The 25338-nt window shown below is 40.1% G+C and overlaps 1 protein-coding gene across 1 annotated transcript in view; it reads right to left on the reverse strand.

Annotated features, from left to right (window-relative positions):
- Positions 1–23388, reverse strand: part of SLC44A1 (solute carrier family 44 member 1) — a gene marked incomplete at its 3' end in the record, with an annotated part of 60206 nt that extends 36818 nt beyond the window's left edge. Inside the window, exons 1-3 of the mRNA XM_080362875.1 lie at positions 23295–23388; positions 3667–3756; positions 957–1099 (exon numbers count right to left, since the gene is read on the reverse strand). Of these exons, the coding sequence (XP_080219001.1) occupies positions 957–1099; positions 3667–3756; positions 23295–23321 (260 nt within the window). The 5' untranslated portion in view covers positions 23322–23388. The remainder of the gene's footprint in view (positions 1–956; positions 1100–3666; positions 3757–23294) is intronic.
- Positions 23389–25338: the final 1950 nt, after the last annotated feature.

Here is a 25338-nt window from a genome sequence, read left to right on the forward strand (position 1 = left end):
AAGTCAGATATTTAGAAATCTTTAGTATAAAAACTCAGAATAAGCAGATTTTAGGAAAGGATCCTTTCAAATTAATTCATGCAAACTATGGATTTTCTGTTAAGTCTAAAAGTAAAATGTGAAGTAAAAGGCTATCATACTCAGAAATTCTTCGAAGTAATCAACAATGAAAGAAACATTTTTATTTGTTAATTAATACCACTGTTCTAAGGTTAGACGTTTTATTTTCTAAAATCACTCAAGTTGTACAGATGCACTCTGAGCACTGGCTGGCAGACAAACCTCAACAGACATTCATGGGTTTTCAACTTGTCAGTCCAGAACTGTGGTTACTCAGCTGCAGTAGTACTGCAGTATGATGTTCTTCTGCATGACAGATACGAAATACTTGTGCTGATTGTGACCTGTAAGTATGTGTTTTAGCATGACACTGCTCGATAAGAGCTGTGTGCCGCTTAAAATTCTGTGCTTTTCTCCACAAGCCACTTAAATATATTCTGCTTACAGTTCAAATTTTGAAGTCTCATTTTAATGTGTCATATTCTCCTAAGCTCAATGGCAGAAAGTAAGCATACAACATCAAAAGTAAACCATTTCTATAGAGATATCAAAGGCTTGGTCCCAATTCTGAGAATACGTGTCATGCCTAATACCCTAACAAACAACATTCTTCAGTGGCCCGATACAATCTCCTACATGAAGCGGAAGCTAGGAATGTGAAATTCCTCAATGATTTAGCTGTACTCATATTGCACAGTTGTCAACATACACTCTCGTCGAGTACTGTTGCTGGTTATTACAAAAGATTTGGGTTCTATAGGTGAGAAAAGTGGAGAAGGACAAGTAGGAATGAGTTAGCAGATCTCTTTTCCCATTTAATTGAAAACCACTCTCAAAGGAAGAATGGCTCTGCCTTTCCTGTTTTACACAATGAAGCAAGTGAATCACATACTTACTTCTTGTGTGTGAGGTCCAGACCACTGTTCACTATTCCTTCCACCTTGACATTTTTCTGTCCACAAATATTTCCATAACTGTCATATCCTGAAAGCAGTCTTGCAGCTGCTCCTGTAGCTATTGAAAAGCCACAAATAAAACCCTGGAGTAGGGAAAAAAAAAAACCAAAAAACAACACAGTTTAGTTATACTCTGTTTGACAGCAGGCAAAAATTAGTTAATTCATTTGTTTCTAAGCAGAGGTTCTTTAAAAAAAAATCTTTCAGACTGAAAAAGGAAAGACAAGAAAGATCCACAGAGAACTGCTGTGCAATTACAGAATTGAAAGCAAGCCGATAGAGGATTCAGACATCTAACATTGCATGTTATCCAAGCATAGTTAAGAATCTTGTAGGTGTTTTTTTGAGAGTCATACTGTGAGCAAGTGGCCCATGAAGCAGAAGGGAGGCCAAGCAAAGGCAGTGAAGGAGAGCTACAGGCAGAGCTGGAGCTGTCAAGGGTTAGTATGCATCTTAGAGGATTATAGACAGCCCAGATTTTTCTTGCTTTAAGATTTTTTTTTTTTTCTTTTCAAATTATGTGCTTTCAAAGATGAGCTAAAATGAAGAGGTCTATGCGACACAAGTTCCTTCAAGGAAATCCTTTAAAGCAAATCACCAGGTCAAGGTCATTATGGTTCCAAATGCTGGGTTCAAATGCAGGAAATAAACAGACAGAAAGCAAGAGAATATAAAATGGCTCAGACAGAGTAATATGGAAAATGGGCTATGTCAGGCAGGTCTTGCTGTGAACTTTCAGAGATATTTCACTAGCAAAACCAAGATCACGCTGGTAACTACGAGAACAGGAGGTTGGCACAAAAGCAACACCACTGACAGGGAGAGGTGAACCATCAGCTCACTCTGCTCCCATCAATGAACCATTTTTACAGATGAGGCAAGCTAAGACTTGAAAATGGGAAGGAGAGGAAACAGCTGAGGCAAATGCATTTGAGCAACAGATGGCGGTGACAGGATCAGAGTAGATGATGACAACAGGTAACAAAGCCGGCATAGAACAGTTAAAATGTGGGTGGTTTTAAAGGTCTGAAGATACAGGAGAGTGACCTTCTCCGATGGACAGACTATCACTATAGATAAATTCCAGACAGCAAGCCAGTCATTATCTTTTTCTTCCCAATGCACTAATGCACTTATAGACTTAATACTCAAAGTGAAAACAAGGACAAAGTGAGCAAAAGGCTGTCATAAATAATAATTAAAGTTGATTTTCAGCATTCAATTTCAATTTCTTGGATCCCTTACTATTCTGTAAAGGACAAATTAGCATGCATTTTACATACAATAGAACTCAGGTTTTTAGCTGGTCCAATTTTTTTTTCTACACAAAAGGTAAGGGAAATCATGCAATTCCTCCCCCACCAAAGCTAATTTACAACAGTGTGGGAATGCCCTCCTGACCCATCATGGTATCTGACCCGTCAAGTCCCCTAGAACAGTAACTAACAGGGAATACCCAATCGGATAATTGCTCTGTATATCATATTGCTTAGACAGGAAAATCTGGAACACTTACCCAGAGCAGACTAATTTATAATTGGTGGAACAGGTAGCTATAGATTGAGTAACCAGAGAACATCAACAAAAGCAGGAAAAAAAACCAACCACAAAAAAGAACTGCTTGCTTCATCAAGTACTCTGCTTTTTACAATTTTAAGATATTCACATTACAGTGAGAATATAATTAATGCTTTACAAAAAACATTATCACTTTTCTGTTTGAGGCACAGTGAACAACAAACACTTTGGAGAAAGAGAAATATTTTTTTCAATGGAATAATTCCAAAGACTAGAGACCAAGGGACAGTAGAAAAGAAAGCTAATGGTGCCCAAGTCCCAAACTCCTAACGGCTACTGACTGCAACACAGAAGTACAAGACAGTGACAGACGTTCTCTGTTTAGGAAGAAAAGCAGACACAGGTCCATGAAACAATACAAGATGAAAAGAAGTATATTTTCAATTTTCACTAATCTACAGCTCTTCAAGTTTTGGGTTTTGTTTTGGGCTTTTTTAATACACATTAAAGTGCACGGTGTTGTCAGGCTGTCTTGAGAAAGGTTATCATTTCATCACACAGGACAAAGCTGAGATAACTTGGAAAGAAAGATCTTACCATTAGTAATATGGTTGTTCACAAGTGCTTTTACTAAGCATCCAAGAAAAAAACAACAAACACAAACCCAAACAAATAAACAAAAACAAAAAAACCCACAACACCAAACAACCACAACACCAAAAACCAGTCAACTGTTCGATATTCAGAATCTTTGTTTCTCAGCAAAAGGTTTAATGTGATTCACAGAACCACTGACCAGACTGAAAGCTACCATTTCTGGCACATCCACAGCCCCATAAGGAACATGAGTCAACTGATACCTCACCATGATGAAAATCACTTACAAATGAAACTGGAGTTTCCTGGGAAGAGAAGCTGGAACAAGAACTGGCACAAACAATAAATTATGGATGCCCAAAGGCCTCTGATAGGTACATACTACCCATTTCTGTTCTACAGCTGATGGTTCACATGCCAGTATACCCTGACCTTATCCAGTGACCAGGTTACTGAAGGGTTTTAAAACTTCTTTCTAATGAATCCAAACACTTCATCCATATAACAACCACAGAATAGTTTGAGTTTTACTCACCATTCCTATGCAGAAGAGGATGAATAAGAGCAGCCATGGTACATCTGTGCAGCTGTGGTCCTCCAGAGGCTTCCACTCTCGCTTGGAGCTCTTGTGCGAGAAAAGAGAGATAAGGTTAACAACACTTTTTCAATTGTCTTCTGCTCATAATAGAAAAATGCAGAAAATTATTCTCCAGGGCAGTAACATACAGCAGGAGTTATCTTTAAACTCCAATATCACTGAAGGAGCTTAGTCAAAAATAGTAGTAAGGACTGTGGCTTATGAAAGAACACTTCCAAATAAGTGCCTTCACTGGAAGACAGATTGACAAAGAATTATATATCCAGGAAGCCTGAAGGTAAACCAGGAATTTACAGATATTACTCCATAAAAACAGTTGTTTTCACTAATTTTTTAAGTAACAGAAAAGAGAAGCTAATGGCATGGAATCAACAACATCTGCTATTGCTGTCTTCCACAGTTACCTTCCAGTAATCCACTTTCCAAGAAGAATGAAAGGTTAAACTTTTCAAAAGCTCCCAAGTTTTAAAACACTATTGTCAGGTTTAACAAGTAAAAGGCACATAGAAATAATCTAATAAATTGCTGTCAATTAGCAGTTCTCTATCTGCCCAGAGGCAGCTGAGCTGATTCTGTGATTTCAGCAAAGAAATCCCTAATAAGTAATTCCCAAGTGCCAGAAAGAAAGTTGTGTATTTAAAGACTGAAATACTCAATGATGGAGGCTCTATTGCAAAGTGTAAAGAGGCAGTTTTAAGCAACTAAAATAGTTTGCTGCTCATGAGGTAAAATTTCTCAAGAGTGTATACAGTGCTAAGATAATTAAAGTCTGTTGAAAACAGTGGTGTTCCCATCTAGGCAAACTGCTTTTAAGAAAAAAATTACTTTAAGAAAAGCATGAGCATTGGCTGTAGCTAAAAACTAACCACTGTATCAGATTTTATTATAACAAAAATACTGATTATAGCTAATTTTGAAAAGACATAGTTACACAGACAAGCTTTTCAATTAGTTCTCAAATACTGACTGTTCACATATGTCTACTAAGACTCAAAAATGCACACGTTTTCATATGTGAGGAAGAAAAGGAGATTGATACAGGAAGAACACAGAACATCTCCCTTCGGAGAGCAAAAGGGGTAACCTATTCAAATTTGGAATTTCTTTTTCATCTCAAGACTCTGAAGCATCTTCAAGACTTTGCTGACAAAGTAGCTAATGTCAGTACAGTGTTAAAATAGAATGGTTGGATGAAATGTCAACAGCTTTTATATCCAGTAGCTATTTTTGCAGATTTTTTTAATAACAAAAAGCTACAGCATGTAACTCATATGATACTAGCAAGATGGTTTTTTGGTATTAATGATTTTGGGTTTTTGCTAATTCACAAAGCAACCTTTTCAAATATTGCCTGAGTGCAATATAAACGAAACTCTGCACGCACCATGCTTCAAAAAGCACTTTTTTTTAAAGTAGTCTGGCTTTGCATTAGGGAATCCCATGCTACTTCTGCAACCTTTTATTAAGGAAGTTGCACTTGCAGATAATTCTAACTGTGCAAATTCACTCTGAGGTCTCCAACTTCTTTTCATTTTCCTCAGTAATCAGTAGTGAGAGGTGCTAAAAGGTCATATTATGCACCCTGCTACACTCATGTAACAAAATTGTCTTCTCATCTTGGTGGTTCATACTTAAAACTAATACACTACTCGAACTTAACATTTACAACAAGATTGTGACATTTATATTGTTATAAATAGCATAATCGTAACTGCTTAAAATAAGTAAAGCTTCATGCTTCCTATTCCTAAATCCACTCCAAGAACTCTGAATTCTGAAGAGATTTACTTTTACTTACAAACAGCAGAGATAAATACCAGCTATAGCTGCACTTCAAGAGTAAGCTGCCCTTGACAAAAGAGGGAGCAGTAAGATGCACCACATAATGTGGTTGGTTTGTTTTGTTGGGGTTTTTTTTATCCTCTCTGAACCATCTGCAAAGAAAATCTTTTAATAGGATTTTTTAAAGCCACTAGACATCCTCTGGAATAGCTCTGGCAAAGATTTAGGTTGTCTGACTAGTCACGGTTACCATAAGTGATCCATTTGATTTTCTAAGTGGACTGCAATTTATTTGTCAAAAAGAAACTTGAAATGACATGGTGTAGCACATAGTTAGAAGGTTACACAGAGGAATTCATTCTGTGACAACAGGCTATACTGTGCTCCAAAATATAATTTTAAAACAGGAGGACAGTATTTTAAACAAAAAGTACCATTGAAGGCCACTGAAAAGGCACTAGATAGTTACCAACCTTCAATTTAACCACCAACCATACTAACATGGTATGATATTGTACATCTTTAAAACAACACTCCTCTCCAGTACCATATCCAATCTTTATTCTCTCCAGATCTTGCTACAACCCAAGCTAGCTGCCATTATCCACCTGCCGTTTTCTTCTCAGATGATTCCTTGTATTCTGGATTCCAACAAAATCTTCCTCCCTAGCTTCACAGCCCTTCATCTTCATCTTTGATGTTGGTGTCAATGTCTCTCTAGTGACTGCTCCTGATTAGATGTTTACGCAGACTGTGATATTCATCCTTGGGCAACACAAACTGCCAATCTATGGTCAACATAAGGTCTAAAAAGTATTGTTTTTTCTGCAGGCTGCTTTGTCCCTGTTGTAGCTGAAATACCATAAAATTTTAGCAAACATGCTTTGTCTGCAAACCTAAATCAGCACTTCTACTTAGTTCAGCCTTTCCTTCAGACAGATTACAAGCCTTCAGTATCTGCTGATACAAGAAAACTTAGTGGGGAAAACAAACAAACAAACAAAAATCTATTTTATTCATGTTAAGTTTTCTCTTAAAACAGAGTTTTCATAATTTATGGTATGCTCTCTATGGATAATGCCATTAAGAAAGCATAGAACTTCCCAGGCACTGTTATGACACCACAGAGAATCAGGAGCACTAACAAATACAAATCAGAACTGCTGAGGGCAGCATATTTTTACAATTATGTCTTAATTCCACACCTAGAAAGCCAGATAACTGAAGCTAGGCTTTCTCTTGCAGAATAGAAGTATGAAGAATGCCAGCACATTAACTGTTGGCTTTTCTAGTTTAATTCATAGCTACATGGTCTCAAGCAATGCAAAACAAACAAACAAAACCAGACTATTTTCTTGGTATTCATTGCATAAAATCACCTCAAAACAAACACAGAAACCTGCCCCTCCAGATTGTTTTCTCCCTGCCACTTCCAAAATATACCTTTACCACACCAAATAGCAGATCTGAATTTACATCTCTTCTGCATACTGTAATATACTTCCTTACAGGTATCAGCCTAGCACAAAATTGATGGTTACCACTTTCACAATTGTAACAGGTGTACTGGATGCTAACATACAAGCACTCACCTGCCCAAACCAGAGTGCAACACATACAGAAAAGCACAAAAAAGTGTAAAAGTATTGCGTATCAGCAGGAGACTACAGATGCAAAAAGTTGCAGAATTTTTTTCAAACACAAAGTGTCTCATGCAATGTACAATTTGAGAATGATGTGACTGAAGCAAGAAGCCAAGTAAGAACATCTGCAGTATTATATATATGGATAATTAAGCTCTGGATAAGCAGCAAAAAACTGAATTATATCAGGATAAAGGTGGAATTTGCCATCAACAGAGGATGTTGCAACATCATAAGAAAGGCAGCAGAAATAAATCCTAAAATCCTATAAAGATCATATATTCCAAGAAGAAAATGAAGCTACTGCTGAGACAGATGGGCTGAGTTAAGGACAATACAGTGAATAACTGGCCTAAACAACATTCATTGGATGAAAAGGAGACCCAGAAAGAGGTTAGACCTTGGGCCTTACTTCATCTAGTGAGTTTACGCTAGCAACTGGAAAGTATAGGACTATTTTGATTTTCATATGAACACACATGTTTTAAGAATACAGTCATGGATACATTCAGGTAGCTCAGGACAACAAATAAAACCAAACCAAGCAAATACAAACCTCACATTTTTCAGCCCAAAATAGGTATCAGAAGAGACCCAGGATAAAGAATGTCCCATCAAAATCCTATGGAAAGATTCACTACTCATAAGAAAGAGCAGTTTTGTGAACTGCTAACCTATCCCCAGGACTATCAAACACAGTGTTAAGAAAGCCAGTAGAAGACAAAATTTTAAAGCAATGTCCACAGCCAGCAAAGCCAAACTGAGTTAAACTTAATGAGATACCAGTTACATGAGCTATGCCATTCTGGCTCAAGAAAAGGCTTCCAAGTGCATGTGCTCTGAACTCCTGGAAGGTCCACATCCAGGACAAATTGTTCATTACCCCTACTTGTAAGTAATGCTAGAAATAGTGACCCAACATTCCATAGTGACCCAATATTCTTCTATTTCAGCATTTGGTTTAAATGAGTTCCACTGCAAGTTGAAAATAACAGAAAATAATACAAAAAAGTTGAAATAGTTTTTAAACAGAGGTGCGCACAGATCATTTTGACATGTCGTCTTAGAAAGCAATAAATTCTGTTGTTTTAGTTTCCTTTTTTTCTTTCAGCCTGCTCCTAATACAAGATGAGGAGGCTGCAAAGCATCCAGTTTTCTATTTGCAGGCATTGAGAATGTGCGTTCATATTTTCCACACTTAGAAATAGCCACTTTTTAAATACTGAATACGAGACATGGCATTTTGACTCACCCATTGGGACAATCAGTCCCAGATTTACAAAGTTTTTCCAGATCCTAGCACACTGAGGCACTTCAGCATTGGGCTCATTCCCTCCTTATCAGCTCATACCATGCTTTAAGGATGTGACTTTTCAGAGCACTTAAAATTTCTGAAACTTCTGAGTTACAGTAATGCCAAACACAGACCTAGTGTATGGAAACTTAACCACTGCTTTCACCACTTACATTCATTCATTATTTGACCTTTCCTTAAAGACTGGGCAAATGAACAAAATACTTTCCCCTCACCAATACATACTGATTTTTTTAAACACTTCCAGCCCTTAGTCTCCCTTTTACATTACATCCACCAACCCAGTTTTTAACATCTCAATCACAACAGCAACTGCACACATCTTACAAATATTTCCTCCTTAAGATAATTTACAAAATTTAAGTTGCATCTTCCTTTCTCAGAACTATTGCTTCAGTAAGTCAATTACAAACATTGGTATGCATGAATATCTGAATTCCCATTTGTTCCTCAAGATGTTGTTTATGACTATTCTTTTTAGAGGGACATAGGTTTATTTTCTTTTTAAGCACAGAACCCAGGTAAAAAATAAATGGATAATTCTAAAAGCCATAGACTCATAGACCTAGTTAAGATTGATTTCCTTTAGACTTTCTGCACAGTACAATCAGATCCTCTGATATCTACCAACAGGAGAGTTCTGATCATAGTTCTTCGTGCAGTGGAAACAATTCCTGTTTTTTTTTCCTTCTCGTTTAGGTTTTCTGATATTTAAAAGTAACTCAGCTTTTGCTACAGTCCCTTTGTCTGCAGCAATGGTTTGACCTCAATCTTTCATTAAGCTCACAGGAACATAATTGAATCTTTGAATCAATTAGAACTGCTGAATTAGCTATCACTGCCAAGTTCGCTAAGTTGGATCAATGATTTTTAAGAGTTATTGGGGGGAAAAGTACTTTCCTGAAGGAATGAAATGTGTGTCAAAGGGTGGGGATTTTTTAAACATAAAAAAGCAAATCGATGACATGCACTGAAAACTGCAACAACTGCAGCCGGTATCAGTCAACAGAAAGGGCCCAATTCTTCTCCAGAACAACACCTGACCACACATCACACAACCAACGCTTCACAAGCTGAACAAATTGGGCTACAGAGTTTTGCCTCATCTGTCATATTCATGTGACGTCTCGTCAACCAACTACCACTTCTTCAAACATTTCAACAACGTTTTGCAGCAAAAATGCTTCCACAATCAGCAGGATACAGAAAATGCTTTCCAAGGCTTTGTTGAATACCAGAGCATGGATTATTCACTACAGGAATAAACAAACTTCCTTCTTGTTGGCAAAACTGTGTTGATTGTAATGGTTCCTATTTTTATCAATAAAGATGTTTCAGCCTACTTACACTGATTTAAAATTCACAGTCCAAAATTGCAATTACTTTTGCACCAACCTAATACTTTTAAAAATCCTGAGGGTTATTATTACTGATGTGGCAGTTTAAGATCATTTGTTATAAAACTCCATTCTATGAACCACATTCATCTAACTACATTACCTTTCAATTCTCTGTTGTTCTACTACCTTGATGTAGAACATCTGTAGCTCAACACAGGAGAGTAAATAGAAATTACTGCTGTTTGTATATGTAAATCAACCAATTTGGATATTAATTTGTAGCCATCTATCTACATAGGAGACAAGAATCAGCTATGCAAATGGTCATTAGGAAATGCTGAAAATGTTTCAAGAACTGTCTTTTTTTGGAAGTGTGGGATGTTTCAATAGCATGTGAAGTTATAGTTTTAAACTCATTTTATGTACCTTTACAAGCTACAGAACACTCCAAATCACATGCCGGCCTTTTCCATGAAAAATAGTGTGAATGAAAAAGAAGAAGAAGAATTTACTCATTTACCAAAATGTTTCCAACACAAGAATGTAATTCTCTATTTCATCAGAGAGAATGGCATGTTCCTGTCCATGGCAGCTTTCTACACTATTCACCTGATTAAGAGAATAAATAGCAGCAACTATATGTTGTCCTAAAGAAGCTTCTTCCACAGATATTAACTCCAGAGCTTAATGAGGAAATGAGTCTATTACTCTGACTATTGGGTGACACTGATCCTAAAAACACCCCAAAAAACTAAACTCCCCCCAAAACCACTCATTTCCCCACACAAGTACACTTCTGAGAACAAAGGGGCAACTGAAGTAAACCAGCTCTCTGTATAAAATCTTTATGTGGTGAATGCACTCTGTTTAAGTGTCCAAACCAAAGTTTTGAAGCATTAAAACTATCTTCAGTTCATGACTTCATAAACTATCTTATAGAAAACCTTTAGTTTACTGCATCATGAAGCCTAAGAACAGTGCACGAAGTTGCCCTAGTTAAAATGTTCACCATTACCTACAGAGTCCTGTACATGTCCTACTGGTGTTCGTATGAAGCACCAAGTAGTAGCTCAATGTGGTTTATCACGAACTCAGATGATTCCTTCAGGTTCACAATACAACTGACTTATACAGAAAATTATTGGTATACCTTTTTTCCTAGAAGAACAGATACCAGCAAAACAAGACTGTAACTTTACTGAACTATACCAGCACCTGGAAGAATGAACTAACTGTATCAATAAAAATATCTCCATTAACACATTAAAAAAAATATTAGTCTAGATGTGTCCTGGATCTGTCTCTGGGGAAGACCAGCACTGTTCCTACCCCAAAGAGCCTGCCAACTATAGCATTCTTGTGGGAGGCAGACCCTTGAATTCCCCCAGACTTAGAATCAAAGCTATGCATCCCGCTTCCAGGGGCTAGTGAGTTTGTCACTGTAATACTACTACAGCCACAACTGGCAGTTGTCTCGAGAAAGGAAAATAATACACACTGCTCCCTGCAAGTGCCCTCCATGATGACACAGTTCCTCTGAATAACAAGTCCAAATGTCTTCAGGCAATTCCAAACGGGACTGGATTACACGGAACATGCAAATCATAGTGGTGTCTACCACCATTTTTGTGGAATTTCTGCTTCAATTGAATTCCAAAACTTTATTTTTCAAATTACTGCAAAACAGATATTAGTATTGCTTTTGAATTTTACTGAAAGCCATGTGCCAGTACTTTAAATAAAAGCCCCCACATCCTTGTTTGCCTAATAACTCCACATCACCACATGTTCTCCAGCGCTTTGTCCACTGAAAATATCCATCTATTCTTTATACACGTAAATCTCAGAGTTCCTGCTAGGAAAGTATTCTGATGGTGTAATACTTCTTTGAAAGTTATCAACCAAGGGGTAATGAATTTATACTCTCCTTCTCTTCAGAGACCAAGCATACCACCAATTCACTGTGTCCACACCTTCTACTTCACTATGGTCTCATACTCTACACAGAATATTCATGAGTTTAAGATAATGTAAACAAAATTGAGAGCACATAAGGCAGCACTTATACCATTATTGATGGTGAAATATGAAAATGTTTACCTGTCCTGGTTTTATTAAAAATAGGTTTCTCTTTTAGTGAATTTCCATGTTAGATAAAGTCTTTTTACTAACTGCAGTTTTCTGAAAAGCTAGATACATGTTTTGGTAGACATAGCAATGGAATGCAAGGTCCTTTGGTAATGATGCATCTGTGAGATGTACAAGCAGGAGGTGAACTGAAACTGACTAACTAAGTATTCCATCCCATTCACATGATATTTCATGTAAAAGTGAGAGACCACAAGGATCTCGCTCCTTTTCCTTATGGCCGACATTAAGAGAGGACCTTGCAAGTTGTCCCTGCGAACTGAGGCCTACTGAAAGACTGAATCCAGTTCCCGGTGGCGGTAGAGTCTAGTCCAGGACTTCTGGGTGCTGGCCCTACATCTGCTGGAGCAGTTGCCAGGATTTTCAAGATTGGTTTTGTATATTTTGTATTATTTTCTCTACTTTTATTACTAGCATTAGTAAAACATTTTTAATTTTTCCAACTCTCTTCTCTCGGTCCTTCTTCCCCTCCCAATTGTCTGTCCTTAGTGGGAAGGGGTGAGAGGGAGGGGCTAGAGGGGGAGAGGGGGGCAGTGGTGGTTAACAATATATCTGCCATGGTTACCTCGACATTACCCTGAAAATTCACATGTGGAGACTTCACTTACGAATATGATATATGCTGTATTGTATACCATCTTCCACTCATCTTTTCAGTCAACTCATATTAAACATTGCTTCCAACATCCCTTGGTTACATGTTTCCACCTCAGTTTACAACTTAAATATTTATCTTGAAATATAACACAGCTGATTAAATAACAAGCTGACATGATCAGCACACCTGCTGAGGTTCTCAAGTTTAGAAATATGGCCATCTGCAAACAAAGGCCTGTTTTTGACCCTCAAAGTATTCAGGTATCAGTTCTTCATTACACATTAAGTACCTATTTGAAAGCAGCAATAAATAAGGACACTTCACAAATATCACAGTACTGTTTTTCAGGGGATTAAAATAATTATTTCAATGCATGTTTGGTACTTCCATGGTTTGTATTCATTAATAAGAAGCAGTCATTAAAAAAAATAAAAAACCATGCACACACAAAAATGAAAAAACAAACAAAACCAAACACACAGCAAAAAAAAACCAGTTCACTTTTGAAGATATTTTGCACATACCAAGTTACTTAATCACACTGAATTTTCTACTTTGTACATCAACCTGTCTAACAGATTCTCAGATTTTATTCTTACCACAAGAGTGCAGGTCCCAAATTACAAACATTTTCAAACTTTGGGCTAGTAAAACATTGTCCAACTACAATACACACTTAGCTTCCAGATGTGTTAGCTTTATCACAACATGACATAAACATAAGAAAAACAAAACAACAAAAAACCAAAAACACAGCAGAACTCCCCAGACAGCGGTCTCTACGTAAGATGGACATTCCACAGAAAATGCTGCCCCTGTTCTTTGCACTCTCTTCTTGTATGATGAGCAATTTTCTCTAAAAGAATTTTTTCAGCCTTTTAAAGTACCTAAAGCCAGAATTCAAGACCAAAACCATCATGACTCTTAAGAGCTCATGGCCTGAACAGTACTGCTGTGAAAAATGATGTTGCCACTTACTAGAGACATTCATAGCAGTTTGCTAAGTATTCCTCCAAAATGCATCCTACATTCAAATAATAAAATCATGTACTTTTTGTATTGCATTGGCAACCCTTGCAGAAGAACTTCTACCTTTAAAAGGCAAAGGCCTACTGGTGGAGGGTTCTGTGAGGTTAGAGGCTCGTATTTGCACATTTCAACACAAACATGGTCCTCGTGGCACTACATTGAATGCTATGAGCTAACGGTTGCATACTTCGGCCATGTGCTATGTGTGAAAGCCAGAAGACAGATCTATGTTGGAAATTGATAAGCCAATAGTCATGTTCAGTTACATTTAGAGGATGTCATCTGCACAATAAAAACTTCTCAGAACCTTTTTCTCCAAAGTTCAGGAAGACTTTTAAGCTTACATTTTTGGGGGAAAGGGGACAAAGCTTACACAGCTTCTTAAATACCAAATCCTGACTCACGGGTGCAAAACTTTGGCACAAGAAAATAAACCACTGAGGATTTCAGTAAGAGGGCAGCACTGGAGAACACTGAAAGCATACCAGACTATCAGGAACCAACACTAAGAAGGCCCTGTTTTATTTATGGAAAAAAGGGTGGGAGAAGAATAGAAAAGGAAATAAGGTGTCAGCCCCTTACCTTATCACATAAGCATACTTCCTTATTAGTAGGCAATTATTCTGCAGTTTTTCATAGCAAACTAGGGAGAGTCAACAAAGCATACCCAGGACATGCTTATCATGACCTTCAACAAAATACTTAAATGGATTTCCTGTTTTGTTTCTATGGAACTGTATACAACATTCATAGGTCTTTTCCTCAGTCTAATAATGTATCTGGAGAGAAGCAAGAGTGGTTTCAATTCAAAACAAAACCAAACCAAACCAGGACAGAGTTAATTTCTGCCATAAACAGTTGCTTAACTACACCACATTCATTGAGTGAAGATATCAAGCATAAGTCCCCACGTTCTGCTCACCATGACCCTCCACTATATTCTAGCAATATTACTGGTTAAAATAGTGACAGCTAGAATCTAGCACATAAAAAAGCAGTACAGAACCTCAGCTTTCCTACATACAGCAATCATGTCCTATTCTTGCAGTGTATTGCACACTGGGTGTTGAAATCTTATTAAAATACAGAAAATTAATCTTCCGACTCTTTTCTTAAACATGCATACAGATGTTCCTGAGGCTGTTGTCACACTATTGTACGCTTTTATTCCACGTTAGAAATTTGCTTACCTAGAAGACAAAAAACAAACACACATCAAAAAAAAAAAAGGAAGGGGCGGGGAAGGGGGCTAGGAAGAGGAAGCCCATCAATGCAACAAAGTATATTCACTTCAGAAGTCTGTGAAACTTTGAAGTGGCTAGAAGACCTAAACCAACCCTACTACATACTCACTAACACAGACCTGTTCTCTCAGTATAGATTCATTAAACAGAGGTAAAATTAGCAGTCAGTTTAGCCAGTGGGTAGAAGTCTCCTAGCAACACTCCACATAACCATTTTTCAGAAACAATGTGTAACATATACACAATTTTCCAACAGCTTCTTCAAATGATAGATTCAAATACACAATAACAAAGAGGCAGTTTCTGTCAAGCTGGAACGCAAGTTTTGATTTTCATGAAAGAAACCTCTGAGGTAAGTTCAAAGGAAGAAAAATTACAATCAGCCCAAGGAGAAATAGGCACGCACAGTGCAAAGCTCACTATTAGAGTAAATGGCATGAAGAAAGTTGACCACTTCACTATGTAAGGAACATTGACGTTTCTTCATAATGAAAAGTAAAAGCAGTCAGTTGGATGATACTGAACATACCCTCACAATTAATAACCTAAAAATCTGATGGCTGACAGCATTCTAGATGTCATTTAAATTACAGTAACATAAGCTTTGGATTTAGCATTCACTATTAACAATGTAAGTTAATTTTTTCCAAAACTGTTCTTACTTTACCAAACTAGAAATAAGAAGAAATAACACTGGCCCATTATTTGATGACCAGGGTCACCTTATTAACAGGGACACAGAGAATGCTAACATGTTTAATGTTTTCTTCACCTCAGTCTTCAACACCGATGATGGACCTGGGGGCACCCGTAACCCTGGGCTGGAAAATGGTGACTGTGAGAGCAATAAACTCCCAATAAATCTGGAAATTGTGTGGGATTTGCTTCTCCAGCTAGATCCCTGCAAGTCGATTGGCCTTGATGAGATTCATCCAAGGGTGCTTATAGAGCTGGCTGATGTCATAGCGAGACCTCTCTCTGTGATTTTTCGATGCTCCTGGGAACCTGGATGACTGGAAGCTGGCAAAGGTTGTTCAATATAAAAGAAGGGCAATAGGGATGACCCTGGCAACTGCAGGCCTGTCAGCCTCACTTGGGTTCCTGGCAAAATGATGGAGAAGATTGTTCTAGGAGTTATCGAAAAACATCTGAAAGACAACACAGTCATTGGTCCCAGCCAGCATGGGTTCATGAGGGCAAAGTCCTGCTTAACAAACCTATTTTCTATGATAACTTTACCCACCTAGTTAACAAGGGAAGTCTGTTGATGTGATCTTTTTGGATTTCAGTAGAGTCTTTGATACCGTCTCTCACAGTATCCTCCTGGACAAGATGTTCAGCATACAGCTGGATAAACATACAATGAGCAATTGGCTGGGCTCAAAGGGTTCTAGTAAATGGGGTTATGTCGGGCCAGTGACCAGTCACTAGCGGGGTTCCGCACAGATCCATCTTAAGGCCAGCGCTCTTCAATATGTTTATAAATGACTTAGACACAGGACTTGAGGGAATACTAAGTAAGTTCACCAATGACACAAAATGGGGAGGAGCTGTCGACACTCTTGAGGGCAGAGAGACCTTGCGGATAGATCTGGACAAACTGGAGAACAGGGCAATCAACAACCACATGAAGTTCAACAAGGCCAAATGCTGGATTTTGCACCTGGGACATGGCAACCCTGGTTGTACATACAGACTGGGGGACGAGATGCTTGAAAGCAGCTCTGGAGAGGGAGATCTGGCAGTTCTGGTCAATGGCAAGTTGAATATGAGCCAACAGTGCCCTGGCAGCCAAGAGGGCCACCCATGTCCTGGGTGCATCCAGCACAGCATTGCCAGCCAGGTGAGGGAGGTGATTGTCCCGCTCTGCTCTGCAGTGGTGCGGCCTAACCTGGAGCACTGTGTGCAGTTCTGGGCAACACCGACTAAAAAGGATATAAAGCTACTGGAGAGTGTCCAGAAGAGGGCTACAAGGCTAGAGAAGGGTTTGGAAAGGAAGCCAAATGAAGAGCGGCTAAAGTCACTTGGTTTGTTCAGCCTGGAGGAGACTGAGGGGAGACCTCATGGCGGCTACAGCTTCCTCAGAAGAGGAGGAGGAGGGGCAGACGCTGATCTCTTCTCTTTGGTGACCAATGACAGAACCCAATGTCAGGAAGATGTGCCAGGAGATGTTTAGGCTGGACATACAGTGTGAATTTTGGGGTTGTCATATGCAGGGACAGGAATTGGACTTGATCCCTGTGGAAGGATGGAATACCACATACTTGTTCTTAATCCAAAGTATCATTTCTTGAAGTGCTTAAAAGAAAAATAAAAAAGTCAATCTTTGAGTTACCTGTCAAAGTAAAGGAAATTATGTGCTACTTTAAACTTTTAAGAAGTGGCACAACTGAAAGATAGTCTAAACTTCAGAAGGAGCTAGTCCTCAGTGGGAAAACAATGAATTTGAAAGAGCACTTGCAAGTATCTATGAAGTTGAAATATTTTTTCTACGTTAAGATCAAAAGGAATTATCTGCACAGGTTGTGCAGTTGTTTATGACAGCATTTGTAAAAGGACATCTCATGCTTCAGAGGAATTGAATGGAGCTCACAGACCAGAAACACATAAAAGTAGTCAGCAGCTTCATGAGATGCCTGACTCATTAGCACTGTTCTTGGATCCTGCTTGTATGCTTCATCCTTCACATCGTATCGTCTTGCCAGAGGACAGAATGGAAGCTTCAGCTACTGTCAATGTGTTGAAATCAAGCTGCCTAGCTCCTGAAAGTAGAATTCACAACTCATTCTGTTTCTGTTCATCAACATGGTTATTCAGCTGGTCTTCTTCCATGATCGTAGCCATGCCCACAAGGAAACAGGCATGTTTTAGTGACCCCTATATTTATCTGACTGCAAGAACCTCTGACAACTGAAGTTCTGGCTGAAGTACAATTAATGATCTGTATTGTCCATAACAGCTTGGAAGAGACACTTCTTTGGAATTTTTTTTAGAAGTTAGGAACTCCAGATTTAGTCTGTGCTGCTTTGACAGCAAATGTTCATGGGAAAGTTAATGGATTATCTTTCTTCTCCTCTTACACTGGGAAGTTCTTTTAGTCTTGTAAAAACCAAGACCACCACTAAAACCACCAAGGGTAACATGTGCTTAGTTTATCTTAGTCATGCCTCCAATTTCCAGAAAGATTTCAAGCTTCTCTTACACATATCTTGAATCAAGCCACTACAACATAAAGCTGTAAGGATAAAATAAACACACAGTATTTCTGAGTCCCAACACAAACACTAATAACCCCAATAAATTGCCTTGTTTCCCATAACTTCTTGCCAAATCAAATGCCTTTTAACTTCAGCCACTTCAATTCAACTGCAGATGAGCAGGAAGGGAGAATGAATTCTGTATCACAACTACTCCAAGAGAAAGCAGTTTAAGGTCTGTGCCTCCTCACAGCTTGTTCCCTTTCATGAATCAAGAATTTCAGTCCCCTCAGATACAGCAATGCAAACTTTGTGGAACTGTGCTATAAAATACATCAGGGGAGCAGTCTGAGCTACGCAGTAAAGTAAGTTTGCTAGCTTAAACAACAAACAAAATCTGTACAAATTACTTCTATCAAACAGATTTACAGCACAGCCTAACAGTTATGATGACATGTGAGCATGAACTTCAACAGTCTTGCCAATACAGTTTTATAATGGACTAATGCTATGAGGCAGCAGAAAATACCACTGATGAAGGAGAATAATGAGAAGAAAGGGAAGAGAGTATTGCCACTTGGCTGTAGATTTAATTTTTCTTCTTTTAATTAAGCTAAAGATTTGAAATAAACGTGATTATTCTATCAGCTCAGAGCTTCAGCACCATTTGCTCAAAAAATCCCAACATTAGGAAGAGAAGATAATTTTGAAAACAGCATGGCAACAAAACTACCTGTATCAAAAATGAGTAGAAACTTCTAAAGCTTTGTTGCTGAGCAGATCCATGATGAAAGAGATGCACCTAGACAGAAGCAGCCATCTTGAGAAGCTCATGATAAACATATAGCAAGAGAGGACAGTCAGCTGAAACCAGTGAAGGTATTGACAACCAACAGCACTGCAAGACAGGAGATACACGGAGGTGTGGGCTTTTTTCCTCCAGTCTCTCGCAAGGTTTTAATCTTAAATAGGTCGACACACTTCAGTCAAACAACTACAGTTCAAAGAACTGTCCAGATGACTCGGTAATGAAAATTGATGAAGAGTACATAGATTGCTCTAAGACAACACCTGTTAAGATACAGCTGACATTGCACAAGTTTTTCCCAACAAGCTCAAGCTTCAAGATGGTGAAAGTAAGGTGACGGCTAAACCCACTTACATAAGTAGAGAATAGCACAAGCCCCTAAAGAAACAAAGAGGATGACACAATTGTAATACAGAAAAGAAACAACAGGTAAACAACAACTCTAGTTGGGACAATAAAGACCAAGTGCAGATTACAGAAGATACTACACCAGGGGAAGTGAAAGAACTTTGTGCAATCATGGAATAAGACCAAAACGGGGAAAATAAATAAATAAATAAATAAATAAATCACTGGAAAGAAGTATTCCAGATTGAAGCATCTCAACAGGTAGAACAGCAGTGGAAAGAATGAGCACACTTGGAAGAATGTCTGGTATGGTTGTATTAACATGGTTCGTTACAGTTCAAATTGAAAAATTTGGTAGAATAGCAGGTAAGTTAACTAATTGCAAAAAAAAGACTGGAAGTATAAGCACGGACAGCAGTAGAGGAGAAGGAATAATAATTAAAGAGCAGAAGGCAGTGAAGAATAACAAGAAGACACTATCAGAGAAGCCCAGTGAGAATAAGACACCAAGTGGCAGGCTTAACAGATAGTATCAAAAGCAGCACAGATGGAGGGTAAGAAATGAGGGGAATCCTCGCAACTTGGCCAGAATCACAGAACATTAGGGATAGGAAGTGACCTCGGAAGATCATCTAGTCCAATACCCCTGCCAGCGCAGGAACACCCAGATGAAGTTATACAGGAATGTGTCCAGGCAGGTTTTGAATGTCTCCAGGGAACAAACCTGTACACATCTTAATTAAGGCAATTTACGCAGAGCACAGAATTCAGTACAAAGACAGGAGAGAATGTACGACAACAAATGTATTTTTTTCTATTTGGGAGATTGGAAAGAGACTAGAGTTGACTGTCAGCTTTAAGGATAGTAACTCAGAATAAAATTAGGGAGGGAATAAGATAGCAGCAAGAGGTTAAAATCAGAAATTTTGAATTAAAACAGAAAAATTGAATTAATGGGGCTTTGGGGTCAGGCTAAGCAGTTAAAGGCAGTAGAAGCTGAGAAAAAACATGAGAATTCATCACTGTAAGTAGCAGGCAAAAGTGCTGAGCAAAGGTAAACATGCCAATTCCAATCAGTATTTCCCTGGAAAGCTTTAGATTCCGCAGGGGAAAAGATAGAGGAAAAAGCCTAAGGCAGAGCTCTAGACAGTCTGCAAAGCTAAGGAACTAGGAAATGCATTCTGAGAGAGGAAAAAAAAAAAAAAAAGGATAATTTGGGATGAAATAAGAGTTAGAAAGAAGACATCAAAGAAATCTGCCTGGTACAACAATCAGTCTCAGACTGGTGCATTATAATAAATGAGATGAAGAGGGGGCAGTCATGACAAAGGGTCTTGGAGATGCAGTAATCAGATAGGATGGCTGGCAAAATCAAAACAGAAGTAATCATTTCTCTGAGAAACAGAAATGGAGGTTAGCAGATGAAGGTCAGATAGTCTAGGAAGCTGACAAATAAACGTAATGAGAAATCAACTTGAAAAACAAAGTCATAAGGAATGAGAGTCAGGCATCCATGATAAGAGTAGAAACTGTCAAAGACTAAGATGAAGCTACACAGAGAGAAGCAAGAACTGAGGCAACATAAAAGAATGTCTGATGGACCTCTGCTCAAGAAAGGCGTAAGAGGAAATAAAGGAGAGGGAAGTATAAAGACAATGGTAGATGAGGAACACAACATTTTTTGTTAATGATAAAAAGGAGGATAAGACAGACATTACATTCTAATGTAATGTCGTATTGTTGGTAGCAGGGTTTCTGCAATTGATACACCAGACAAAACTGTTGTTGATAAAATATTCAGCAACTAGCTTAGATTTCCTGTGGAGATACACAATTGCTTATGGCTAAGAAATTACATAAACAACCATTATTTTTACTTCAGTTACATATATAGGATATAAAACTCAATTACTGTACCATATCTTGCCACACATAAGGAAAACAAATGAAAGGTTCAGTAGCATTGTATTAACATCATGCACTCTGACAGTGGAACACAAATTTCACTGAAAAACAAAATCAGTTAGTTGAAACATATGAACAAGCCAGATATTTAAACAATCTGATTCTCTATTTTTTCTGCTTTTAGTCTAGTGTTACCCACAAATAAGCCTGTATATTCATCCAAGAAAATGACATAATAGCGAACAGCAATTCAAATTCATAAAGAAGAGCTAGAAAGGGCCTATTAAACACTTAAGAAAAGTAATTTGGATAGGTATCATAGAAAATAAGGTTGGAATAGACTTCACAACATTGCTTCAAAACATCAACTTCATTCTCTGTGCTCCAAGTCTGTATCAGCTTTCCTTAGGCCACTCATGATAGATGTTTATCTAACATTTTTTTTTTTAGCAAACCTCAAACATTACAATCTCTGGAATCTCCCCTGTCAGTCTACTGCAATGACTGAATAATTTTAAAATCTCCACCAAACATTTGGCATATATCTCTCTCTCTAAAATTCAAACCGTTTCTTCATGCATCATAAAGCTGATTGCCTTCCTCTTTGCAGCAAATTTGCTGTATGGAAAGGATGTTCCCTACTGCAACTGGACAGCTCTCTGCAGTGTTTTGCATTGGAAGGACAGAAACCTTATTAAAAAAAAAGTCTGCCTAAACCAATGAGCTACAAAAACTCATCTCTGTGATGAGTCATCTGGGACAGCAAAGATGGACTTTCCCACATAAGCAGTCTGCTGGAAGCTGGATTCATCCACCACAAGTGACACAGCCAAAGGAGACTAACATTTACAAGCAAGCAAACCAGCGCGCATAGCGTTAGTCATGATCGCTCATCCTACAGCCTTCAGAAAGGAGCAAAGCAAAAACCAGTATAGCCCTGGTTGTCTTGTTCAAAGGGAAAGTTAAAATTGGAAGCAGAGCTGCAAACTGGAGCGCTGGGTGGAGCTCCTGATTGTGGCTTGCTTGGCAGCACCACTCTGGGGAAAAAAAAGGAGTCAGTAAGGGCAAAGCAGAGCAAGGGGAGAGGGGGAAGAAAGAACAATCAAGCTCGAAATAAGAGATGTGAATGGGACCAGTCACACACTGGCAAAAGGATGCAGGGAGCTACCTGAACCCTTGGCTACAGACTGGAAGGGAAGGGGGCTGGGATTAGGACAGTCTCCCTTTCCAGAGGCAGTGGCCTGGGGGCAGGCCCTGGACGTATCAAGTTTCCTCCCACGCGATGGCTCCTCTTTCTGGGGTGCGGCAGTAGGGACCCGAAAGGAAAAGCTGCAGGGAAGGGGAGGGAGTGCAGAGCTATATAGAGGGGTGCATCGAGGCATGGTGGAGGGGAGGAGTGAGTGTGAAGCCATAGGACGGGGGTGCAAGGCAGTATGGGGATGGCAGGGGAGAGCTAAAGGTATGCAGCTGCAGCAGGGGACTGGAGCAAGGTATGGCAAAGATTGCAAAGCCATAGCAGGGCTAGGGGAAGAAGGGGCAAGACGATCCACAGGGGAAGCAGCACAAATAGTGTGCAGAGCAATCCAGAGTGTGCAAGTGCTTAGCATGGTGGAAGTAAGGCATGGGGGGTGAACAACGCGATGCACGGCCATTAGGCAGACAGGTAGAGCTACAGAGGGGAGCAAAATGCTGCACAGTTGTGTGCATGGAGGCTGGGAGAGCAGGGCATAAAGGGGTTCACAGCCATGACAGCAGGACTATGGGAGAGCAGCGCTGTTGGCTGGGAGTGAGGGGGGAAGGGAAAGCAAGGGGTTCACATCCATGGGAGAGTACGGTTACAGAGGACTGAGGCAAATGCGTAGCTATAGAACACTGCTACAGGCGCAGCAAGAGGAAGCACGGCCATAGGAGAGCAGAGCTACAGTGCCGGGAGGCACCAGAGTGGCACACAGCCATGGAAAAGCAGAGCTGCAAGGGGCAAAAGGGGATGTAAGGGCACCAAAGAGAGCGGCTGTGGGGGGAACAAGCGGGTGCACAGCTACGGGACAGCATGAGAGGCAGGTCTGGGGACGAGGGGAGCGAAGGCACAGCCACGAGGGACAGGAAGCCTGCAGGCGGGTACAGCGCGGCTCGGCAGCGAGGGGCAGCAGGGCCAGGGAGGGAAGGGGAAGGGGCAGCGGGGCTCGGCGGCGGGCGCGGGCCGCTCACCTGCGCGGCGGAGCTGCAGCAGCCCATGGCGTCCGCGGGTCTCTGCCCTGCCGGTGCCCGCTAGGCGCCAGGCGGCGGAGGCGAGCAAGCGCTGGGCATCCACTCGCCGCGACGGTCTGCCCCAGGCGAGGCGCCGCGGAAAACCGCCGCGGAACCGCCGGGCCCTATCAGGCGAGCGCGGCTACAGCACTAGCGCCACCACAGCGCCCCCTCATCCTCCCCCCTCAGCGGCGCCGGCCGCGGCTGAGGAGAAGGGGCGGGGCCTGCGTGTGGGTGTGGCCTCCGGGGGCAGGCCCGGGCACTGCAGCGCGGGGGGTACCTGCCCAGCCGCACCGCTTCGGTTCCGCACCGCCCCGAGTTGCTCGCCGAGAGTGGTTTCCGGTGTCGCAATGGCTTTTGCCCCGTTGCCAAGACGACGGCATAGCTGGTGGCAGGCGGCTGGGGACAGCCCCGGCCCTGCTCTGGGGCCCTGAGGCCCTGCTGCCGTCTTTCCGGAGCCGGGCAGTGTCAGACGTTGCTTCCTCTTTTTCCTCCCGGCGGAGGGGGCGCTGCCCAGGGCGGGCAGCATGGGGCAGATTTGAGTGGAGAAGGCGTGTGGTGGTTAGGATGGTTTCTAAGTGGCTGATGCTCTCTGAAAGGGAGAAGAGAGCTGCCTGTGTGGCCCTGCAGCACATGTACTTGCAGGCATGAGAAGAGACTTGAGGTGCCTCCACTCGCTGGTAGGAGACGTTTGAGACATCCACAGCCCAGCTGGCCTGTGCCATACACTGCCTTTGCTGTGGTTTATCCCATTCTCCAGACTAGCTCTTATCATTGGTGCAATCTGCACCCGATCACCTGAAATGGTGGTCTTGAGAGGCCACTGGAGATGTGAATCTGTCCCCTAGATTTACAGCCAATTGCCATATTTTTGCGGGCTATTTTGGTAAGCTTTTTGGCCTTCCCAGACATACAAATGCAGGTGTCATTCTTCTGAGGTGAACACCTGTGTAAGTACAAAAAGCTGATTTTGTGAATGACACCTGGATGGTGCTTGCTGTGTGATTAACTGGTACAGATTTGGCCTCCGAACTGTAGTCTGGAGCATGTTACTAAGCCACACAGGTAGCAACAAATGCCTCAGAGCTTCTGAACCAGCAAAGTCACTACATGGCTGCATCATGCAGTCCTCAATTTCAACAAAAGCAACAGCTTTTCTTAGAATAAGAGTGTTCACTTTGGAAGGTGGCAGTACCTCTTAATGTAAGTTTACTGACCCAGCAAGTATGTTTGAATGTGGTCTAACCATATTAAGTGATAGTGTAAGTTAAAATATATTTGTTGTTGAATCTTAACTCTGTAGCAGGTTTAATTCTATTAATATAGTAGAAGACTCATGATTAGAAATAACGTTGCAGTGACTTAAGTTTAAAATGATCCTTTGACAGGCAGAATGAGGCAAAGAAGACCTTGTAACGAGAGAAGTCTTGTTAGGCTTTCAAAATAGAACAAAAACTGGTATGTGGGAGAGTTGTGAATCATACTTTTTTTTTAGCTCTTCTCCGTTTAATGGCAAGTAACATCACTTTTCACAATTTTAATATTTTCTAATGCCTCATTAAAATACCTTTTCACCACTTATATGTATATTGCTGTTATTTCTCATTGTTCTACCTCATTTAGTCCAAATATTTCTGTTGTATTCAAAGGTGTGGCCATCAAAGAACTGTTTTGCAGGAATGCTCTGTAGGAGGCATGTTTCTTTTGTGATTGACACAGGAATTGACACAGGATTGACACAACCAAGCCATAACAAGAAATCCATAGCTAATTCTTATGTAACTTTGGACGTGTCACTTCAGTTTCTTTGTTCCTCAGTTTTGCCATTTATAAAATAGACTTTTTGTCCCAGTGTTTGTCTTTTTCATTAGCTTGGATAACAACAGCATGATGTGTGTGCCATAGATGTCTGTTCAGTCTGTTAAATAGACCAAATTTAATTTTTTTAAATAGGCATGTTATTTACAACTTTCATTTCAATAGTTTCATGTAAGATCTCAAAGTG

This window comes from Nesoenas mayeri (assembly GCF_963082525.1).
Source record: "Nesoenas mayeri genome assembly, chromosome: Z".
NCBI classification, from domain to species: Eukaryota; Metazoa; Chordata; class Aves; order Columbiformes; family Columbidae; genus Nesoenas; species Nesoenas mayeri.